This window comes from Aulonocara stuartgranti (assembly GCF_965226115.1).
Source record: "Aulonocara stuartgranti genome assembly, chromosome: 3".
NCBI lineage: Eukaryota > Metazoa > Chordata > Actinopteri > Cichliformes > Cichlidae > Aulonocara > Aulonocara stuartgranti.
The window spans coordinates 42097601-42107307 of record NC_138941.1 but is presented as its reverse complement, the minus strand read 5'-3'; the positions used below and the strand labels follow the sequence as shown (position 1 = coordinate 42107307).

General features: G+C 38.5%; 1 protein-coding gene across 2 annotated transcripts in view; it reads right to left on the bottom strand.

Annotated features, from left to right (window-relative positions):
* Nucleotides 1-478: 478 nt before the first annotated feature.
* Nucleotides 479-9707, bottom strand: part of LOC309701701 (up-regulator of cell proliferation-like) — an 87855-nt gene continuing 78626 nt past the window's right edge. The window contains exons 2-3 of one of the 2 annotated variants that reach the window (XM_082525856.1): nt 5433-5609; nt 479-5321 (exon numbers count right to left, since the gene is read on the bottom strand). In XM_082525856.1, the coding sequence (XP_082381982.1) occupies nt 628-5321; nt 5433-5517 (4779 nt within the window). In that variant the 5' untranslated portion in view covers nt 5518-5609 and the 3' untranslated portion in view covers nt 479-627. The remainder of the gene's footprint in view (nt 5322-5432; nt 5610-9707) is intronic. The other variant, XM_082525855.1, reaches the window with a different exon arrangement.

Here is a 9707-nt window from a genome sequence, read left to right as displayed (position 1 = left end):
CAACCAGAGACATTAAAGCACTGAATATACTCTGTGCTTACACAAAAAAGGCATATAGCTCATCAGGATCAATTCACCACCTGGTCTACCTTCTCCCTGTGTATAAACCTATCGTACACAGGGAACCATGCTGTGAAAAGATGGTGAGACTGAAGTGGGCTCTGAGGGATGGTGGATTGAATTACAGACTACAATTTATTTTTTGTAGATAACACACAGTTTGATCCACTGTTTTCTATTTGTGTAAGTGTAAAGATTCAACATAAGACTCCTCAAAGAAACACAAATTATTTATAAAGTCTGAGTCTCTTTTTTTGTTTTTAACTTTGTTATTGAAAAAAAGACGAAAACTGACTTATCCCTAATAGAAATGTGAATATATCAATTACCAAAAAAAAAAGAGAAGAAAAACAACACATACAAAACATATATTTGATATCAGATTATTTTTCATTAATTCAGTTAAATTGAACTCAGGGGAAGAGTTCCACACTGGTAAATTTTCTGTGTACTGAGAGTATTTTACTTTTGGCTCAGAAGATATTGAGACATTTTCATTAATATTACAAAAACCACATCTACGATATCTTCTGTACAGCAGAAGGAAATGAGGAGCAATACGAGTAGTTACTTGTATGCCTCATCAAGACTTTTTTCTGCCTGATCTTTATTGATTAGATACCAAAATAATGGGATGTTAGCACATTCTGCTTCATATTCTTCAGCAAACTCCCTGTTGTATTTTTTCATTACATATTTCCAGTAGTCTGATGCTTCGAGACTCTTATCTGGCTGAATATCCCAGTCCTTATAAATTTTCTTGTATTTCTTATAAGGGTGCCATTCATTGTTTGTATGACTGCAACGAAATCTGTTGTCACTGATCACTGAGGATGAGCATATGTCAGTGACAAGTCGCTCTGTCCGCTCCCACCTGTATCTACCCAATCCCTCCGGCCTATGCAGTGAAACAAAGTGCTCAGTATGGGCTTTTCCTCCTGCATCACAGGGAGCTTTGCAGAATGGACACTGTTTGCCACAACCAATCAATTTGTTGAAAAGCTCATTCTGTGGATTCACATGGAGATGTTGTAGTTTCATTTCAAAGGTAGATTTTTTGAACTTCTTTCTGAGAGTTTCTGGCATGTCATTCACAGAGGCCGTGAGACAGTCAGCAAACTGTTCCTTGTCAGCATTGTTCAGTATCATGAAAGCACCAAGAGCATCCTGGGAAATGACCAGTTTATCACCAAGTTCTTTGCAAATATCTTTAACAAAAGCCTTGAAGTCATCACTCTTTCTGGTTTTTGCCTTTTCAATGGCAGAATTTATGCTGTCAATACATGACTGCAGATGTCGGTCCTCAAACTCAAAAACTGTCGACTCATTTGAGAAGTGCTTCTTTATTTGTTCGAGTATCCATGTCTTTACATACTTCTCATATGAGCGAATGTAGCTCACATAATTTTGAAAATCCTCCTTGGAGAGTAAATCCAGTAAAATTGAATACTGGAAGGACATTCTTGTGCTGAACTGCTTGAGTTTCCTCATTTCATCAATGATATCAGGACCCAGGGAGCGATTAATGAAGTCTTCAACAGCAGGCTTCAAACATCGATTTGTGAATTCTTTTGCCTTCTTCTGACACTGGTCTCGTTCATGAAACACATCTTTGAAGTCCTCATGAAATTTTTCCTTGTTTTTAATCAGACATCTGTACGGATCATTTTCTTCTATGAAATCTTCGTGCATTTTCTGAAACTCTCTGGCTGCAAATCCACAGATGTGCTGTTTTAGAGAAACTTCAAACTCAGTATTTATCTTGACATCTTGATTGTTTTTTAGCTTCTCATCAGTCATGCGGAGGATCTCCTGGATGTAAGTGTCATGGTAATCGTTTCTTCTTTTCACTTGTTCATTCACAAGGTCAGTACAAGCTGCTATGATGCTGTCAGCCAGATCTTTTATGTGATCCTGACGGGCAAGTAACTTGTTTGCTGTGTGTTTAAATTTGTTGAACCATCCTTCAGCTGTATATTTGAATGACTCGTTTCCACAACTTTTCAGACTCTTTTCACTTAATAACTCATTTGCACGCCCCCCCCTGTGTTTCAGATTTTCTCTCAGACAATAGGACACTCTGTCTGTGACATTCGAGGTTTTTTGTTCAGAGAAAGACAGTTTTTCTAAAGTTTCCTTCCACATCTTCTCAAACTCTTTGTCCAACTCTGTGTCTGTCATTTGGATGTTTTTTTCCTGACATTTATCAATTAATGCACACACTGCTTTTTCGATCTCTTTCGTATGATTGTCTTTGATTTTATCAATTTCTGTCATTCCCTGTCTGATTCCTGCTGCTGCTTCAAGCTGATACATTGCACCAGTTTCTATTTCACGACGAAGGACCTTTGCACTGTTTGAGAACTCCTCTTTGTATCCTTCAACCAGATACACATGACCCTCTGTTTGCTCGAAATATTGTGTCACATTGTCCAGAATCTTTGTCTCCCATGCAGACAGCACTGTGGAGGCTTCACTTTTCAAAGATCTGAGAAATTCTCTCATGTCAGATGTTTCAGATTTTGCTGCAATGGTACCAAAATTGTGAATTTTAGTTTCTGCATTTCTTACCCAGGTGTACATTTCTTTTCTGAACTCCCACTCCCAAATGTTGAATTGTGTGCAGAGCTTCATGTATGCATCAGCTACGAGGCTGTTTCTGAAGCTGAAGATGAAGTTTTCATGCTTTACTGCATTCCACAGACTTTTCACCCACTCTTTAAACTCCATGATATTATTAGAAGATGACTTACAGTTTCTCAGTAGTTGGATGATGTTTTTCTTGAGCTCATATACAGCCTCACTGTATCCTGCATTAACTGGTGCCATTGGTGGGTTTCCATTCCAGAGTCCAGGAATGTACCAGTTCCCAGTGTCTGGACTGTACTCCATCACATCAGTGAAGCTCTTGTTCCCCTCTTTCTTTTCCATTTTGGCTGCTGCCTGAGTCATCTCATTCAACTGATCCAGGAGCAGTTTCCTGTCTCGTAAGTTCTTATCATGGGCTGAAACATCCGACACATTCTGGTGAACAAACTGACATTTAGGCTTTTTGCCCACCTCCTTCATCCTGAGAAAAGCGTGCACAACTATTTGTAGGATATCCTTCATTTCAATTAAATTCTCCATTGCAATGTTGACTATGGTCACATCACTCAGCCCCACAACAAGTGTTGCAAGTTCATTGTCGTGCTCATAGCTGTTGTCCAGTTGTGCAAGTTCTGGTGACTTTAAGCCCTCAGTGTCAATGATCACCAAGAAGTCACAGTTTAGGACGTTTTTCATGTCTTCATTGATTTTGATGAGCAACATAAAGGCACCTCGAGTACATCGACCACTGCTGACTGCAAACTGTACTCCAAACATGGTGTTAAGGAGAGTGGACTTTCCTGTGCTCTGAACTCCAAGAACTGTGACTACTCGTATCTTCCTCTTCTTTCCTTTATTCTTTGCAGACACCAGGTCATTGAGCTGAGAGAGAACATCACTCACCCATCTGAGAGGGATGTTGGATGCATCTCCATCTACAAGCTCAAGAGGAAATCCATCAAGCAACAACTCTGCACACAGTTTGGGCAGATGCTGCAATTGTTGACGTGATGTGTCTGTTTTGGGGAGAGACAGTGAAGCTTCATAGATCTGACCCATTTCACGGAAGAAGTGTTCAATCCCCAGTGAGCTGTTGGAAATTTGTCTGTCAATTTCTTTGATCTCCTCTTTGTTCTCAGATTTCTTGCATTTTTCTTTATATTTCTCCCTGAGTTCACACAGTTTTATACGAGACACATTATCGAGGCTCATTCTCATCCATTTCAGGAAATAAAACCTCTCTGTTCCTGACCTTGATATCCCTGTGATGAAGTTTGTCATAGCTGTCGACATCTCATAAGAGTTTTGCTTTTTCCGCAGTTCTTCTTTCTGTTTCTGAAGATCACTTTTGTAATCTTCTACATTTTTAGACCCAACATGTCGAAGTCGAAACTCTTCCTTCTCTAAGCATGTCAGTGTTTTCCATATTTGTCCTTGTCGGGGAAGCTGATCTTCTTTATATTTATGGATGTCTTGAATTCCTGCGGTGATGGTTTTTGCATTTTTCTTTGCAGTCTGGCACTCTGAAAAATCTTCATCAACCAGGATTCCCAGTTCATGGGCAACATCCACCATCTTCTCTATTTTCATCTTCAGCTCTGATTTCTCAACCACATTACTGACTGTTTTCCTCAAATCTTTTACAAAGTGTGCATCATTTTTCTCCTTTGTCTTAATAATGATGTTATTTTCAGTCAGATCCAATGCAGTTGCTACTTTTTCCAAAGCATCTAAATTGAAGCGCTTGCTCTCAAAGTTACCCACCAAGAAGATCTGTGCTTTGTGGTTTTGGCTTTTAAGTAGACTGATCACAGAGTCAGACTCAGAATCCAAATGATCAAAGAAGACAAAAACTGCTGCAGATGTCTGACACAAAAAGGAGTATTGTGTTTCAAATGAAGCAATGTCCCCACGAAGGTTAGCTACAGCCACTGGCTGACTGAAAATGTCAATGTTTGTGTTTCCACCAGGAAGATACCAAGTAATTTCAGTCAGTCCGTTGGAAATTCTTCTTGGACTGTCACCACACTCCATGTTGTGGTGAACAAAGGTGTCGTGGTACTGCTGAGAATTACTCAGAAGCTCATTGAGAAACTTTGACTTGGACAAGGAGCACTCACCCAGTCTGACAAAAGAGACCATTGGAAGTTCAGAAAGAACGATTCTTTCTTCAATGAAGCCCTTTGACTGTGAAAGAGACTGAGGTCTGTACTTTTTAACAATGTCTCTCATGGCCCACAGCATGAGTGTGCACTGTCCTGTGTCACAATTAGGAAGCAGCAGAGGGACAGAGAACTGACACATGGACATTTTTAGTGCCATTTCCTGCTGTACAAAACCATCAGAACACAGAAAGAGAGCAGTGATTACGTCGAGCGGGTTCACCATGTCCTCTTTGTTTGGACTGCAGACCAGACTTTTAAGACTGAACTTTTTACTTCCTGATTTATCATCACTGTTTGATTCAAGCACTGAGGTACATTTCACATTCCTAGCAGTAACATTAAACATCATTAGTTTCTTTAGAAAATACCATGGTAGGTCTGATTTACACTTGGCAGGTTCATCAGTGGTGGTCTTCTTATTAATCCCAAGTATTCTGCTGAGTGATAGCTTCTTTGCGTAGTACTGGTTCAATCCCAGTTCTTCTAATAAGCTCACCAGGTGTTGCACTGTGGATGTGAGATTTAAATGTTTTTATTTACAACTTAACCAGTATGCCATCTTTTTTTGTAATTGGTGTTAATGTTTACCTGTGTGTGTAGCAGTAACAATAGACTGACTTTTGTTTTCATCCTTCATGTCTTCAGGAGCCTGAGTGGACTTTTGTACCTCTGGTTTGAGTGTTTCAGGCTCTGATTTCTTCATGTCTGTTGACTCTTGCTCAGTTTCTTCCTCTCTGCATGTAATCACTGTGTAGTTCTCACTTTCACCAACAGGACTGTCCAAATGCTGAGACACTGACTCACTGCTGAATGTAAACGCTGTTGTCGTCACATGACAACAAGTAACTGTGGGGATAATAATAGTAATATTGATATTATTAATATATTAATGGTTTTATTTACAGACCTCACATCATATCGTGTCTTTCTGCTTTAGGAGTAAAAAGCAAAAAGCTGACTTTTACCTCCTGTAATAATCTGCTGACAGTAATCCCAGCAGGTAGAACATGGTGCTGATGGAGGGTCATTTACTTCCTCACATTATATTTCCATAAATAAATCTTCATCACTGTTTTCCTTTTTTACAAATGATGATAAAAAGAGAAAAAAAAATGAAAATAAATTATTGCAAACACAGTATCTCCAAAGAACAATATTTGAGTTGCATATATTTTACCTCCATTGTTGATACAGAATCTGTCATCCAACATTGGCCTCAGGTTATTCAGCCAGTTTCTCCCTGAAAGTAATGAGAGGAAAATATTTAACTATTTATGCTCCAAAGACTATTTTATGGTTGCCATTTTGAAAAAGACTACAAACTCCCTGCCTCTCCCCTTAATCTCACAAACAATTTGAGCACTTTAAAAAAAACATTCATCCATTCTCTTCTGCTTATCGTTTTCAGCATCACAGGGGGGCTGGAGCCTATTCCAGCTGTCTTAGGACAAGAGGCAGGGTACACCCTGGATAGGTCGCCAGTCTGTTGCAGGGCTAACACATAGACGCAGACAACCATTCACAATCACATTCCTACCTGTAGGCAATTTAGAGTCACCAGTTAACCTAATCCCATTAACAATGTGAGAGAAATCCAGAGTACCCGGAGAGAACCCATGCACCCACTCAATTTCAAATCAAATCAAATCAAATCACTTTTATTGTCACATCACATGTGCAGGTACATTGGTACAGCACATGTGAGTGAAATTCTTGTGTGTGAGCTTCACAAGCAACAGAGTTGTGCAGAATACAATAATGTAAACAAGCAGAATACAAGAATGGCTACATCTGAAACGAATAAATATATGTACAATATATAATAGTATATGCATTTCTGGATGTGTATACTAAATATTTTCCTACGTGTGTGTGTGTGTGTGTGTGTGTACACATATTTTACAAATTAAATAGAGTAAACAATAAATAAAATATATAAAAATATAAAGAGTTGAGACATGTGCAAAACAGTGGCATTACTGTACAGTATGTAGTGCATAATGTTGAAGTTCCAAATTTGTAATCATGTCATCGGATCTGTGGCCATATGTTCTGCACGCTTAGTTGAAGAGCTGATTTACTGTAGGTACAGTGGTCCCTCACAATAACGCGATTAACCTTTTGCGGCCTCGCTGTCGTGGATTTTTTGTGTGCAATTTTTCAAGGGGTTTTTGGGGGTTTTTGCACAGCGCATTGTGTTCTGCGTCCTGATTGGCTGTAGACCATTGTCAATCAATCTCGTGCTCCGTGTCTTCTGTAGAATACAGAATGCGTTCAGCTGGTCAAATTTACATAAATCTCAATTGCTAGCAGTGTGACTATGAAGCCTGCACTGTATATTTGTAAGTTTTCTCCCCAACAAACACAACAATGTCGATGAAACGTTTTGCACCGTCAAAGGCAACCGTGGGTGCCTTTGGTTTCATTCCATAATACTCAACGAAGGTTTGAACTGTGTTCATGCCTGTCTGAGAAAAGTGCATAAAGTGTATACTGAGGCTTAAAACATCTATTTACAGCCGTAAAACATCTATAATAATTATAATTATAAGTAAAGTTGGCTACTTCATTGATTTCACCTATCACGGGTTATTTTTAGAATTTAACTGTATTAGTTAAAAAAGCTTTATGTTGTGAAAAACTGAAATCTGGAAATTAGAAGTGTTTTATATTGTTTATATTAGGGCTGCCACGATTAGTCGACTAGTCACGATTACGTCCACTATCAAAATCGTCGACGACTGATTTAATAGTCGATGCGTCGTTTGAAGCTTTGTAAGATCCCAAAAGACGCAGGAATAAGTAGCAGGATTTAAGAGTGTAATAACGGACTGAAACAGAAGATGGCAGCACTGCATGTACAAGGATGCCAGCTGCCGTTAAACCCCGAAGAAGAAGAAGCAGCTGTGTCCCAGAATTCATAGCGTGGCCCAGATCAGTTTCCAACAATGGCGGCAGCTAGTTAGTTTTAATATTACTCTTATTATTCTTTCTGGGTCACAAAATAAACGTTTAACATATTTTCAGGCGAGAATGTGGCTGTGTAAACCTCAAATATCGGCTCAGTTTATCAAGACACCGCATATTTTCAAAAGCGCTCCGACGTTTTCGGAGACGTCTGTTACCCACTAGCTCGATAGCTAGCCGGGGCTGAGTTTATTAAACTCCACCGAAACAATCTGCACATTTAATTAAAATTAAATAAACTATCATCTTGTCTTTATTTTCAGTTAGCACATACCTTAAAGCTGTAAGCTAATGATAGTTATATAAGAGCAGATGCTGCTGGTGCAATAAGCTGTACTTTTACGTTCAATGGATGATGATCTGAGTAGTCGACTAATCGCAAAAATAATCGGTGACTAGTCGACTATCAAAATAATCGTTTGTGGCAGCCCTAGTTTATATTGTTTTATAATGTTTTTCTGTTCTATTTGAGATTGCTAAAATTTGTGTATTTATTTATTTTTGCTTGTCTGATAAGCATTTATTTTTTTAAAAAGTAAAAAGTAAATCAGACATTACAACCAGTTACTCAGTACCTGAGTAGTCTTTTCACCAACTATGTTTTTTACTCTTACTTCAGTAATTTTTTGGATGACTACTTTTCACTTTTACTTGAGTAATAATATTTCAAAGTAATGCTACTCTTACTTGAGTACAATTTTTGGATACTCGACCCACCTCTGCTCCTCTTGTAATGTTAGATGAACACTTTCGTGTTCGCTCAAAATCATGTGACCTTTTGTAAAGGTGTTTAGTGCCTCATTTCCTTTCATTCTGTAAGGCATCCTAGTGGACCTTAGGTACTGTACAAACTGTTAGATGAATACTTTGAATTAGGGCTGAGCCATATTATACCATTCATGGTAATACCGGTATAATGTTGGGCAACAATGAGAAATTGAAATAGCGCGATAGAATATGCGTAAAACGCGCATGCGCAGTGCCTTTGTTTTCATACGCACATGGCGAAAAAAGCATGGTGGCGACGGCGAATGAGAAGGGCGAAAGTAGATCGTTAAATGAAACAGATGAACCAGAATTGGTTTGTAAAAATGCTGCAACTTCAGTGATGTGGAACTGGTTTAGCTTTCGTCCGTCAGATACACAACAAAGCACTATTTTTGGTAGAGCATGCTAGCAGGCCGTCGTTATTACCGTGTTTTTTGGAAAACACGGCACACTTAAAATTAATCCTTTGATTTTTCTGAAAATCAACAGTGCCCCTTATACCTTGTGCCTTATGTATGAATTCTGGTTGTGTTTACTGACCTCGAAACGATTTTACCCATATGGAAAAGAAATAGTAAAAACATATATGATTTACTCATGAAAGTGGCCACTTTCTCATTACTTTCATATATTTTTTTAGTAAGTATACAAAACATGCAAGTCTCATTATATAATTTTTCAAGGGATCTTATATGTGTTTTCACTCTTGTATGCTTTTCATACAAGTTTCATACAAGACAGATAAAAACTTTATAAGATTTATATATATCTTTTCCATATGGGTATGTGGTACACGGCGCTCGAAAATCTGTCAAATGTTTCAGTACGACTTTGCTAAGCTACGAAGCCGCACCACTTGATGGATCGTCGGAGCATTACGGCTATCGTAGGCAGGAGCCTTGCAGAGTGATATGTACTGCGCTTCAACATAATAGTACCGTATTGTGTGTGTATAACCTCTTTTTAAGTTTTGTGGATTATACACGGTTATGCTGAGGATATGTCGGCCAATTTCCACTGGAAATGCCTTTTGGTTAAACTGTCAGCAAGGAATTTGCATTTGCACTGTTAGTTACATAACTTTAATGCCCATAAAAAACAGCTGCTTGTTTAAGTGAAAATAAATTGATGGGGTTTTTTATTTGCACTTATTGTGTC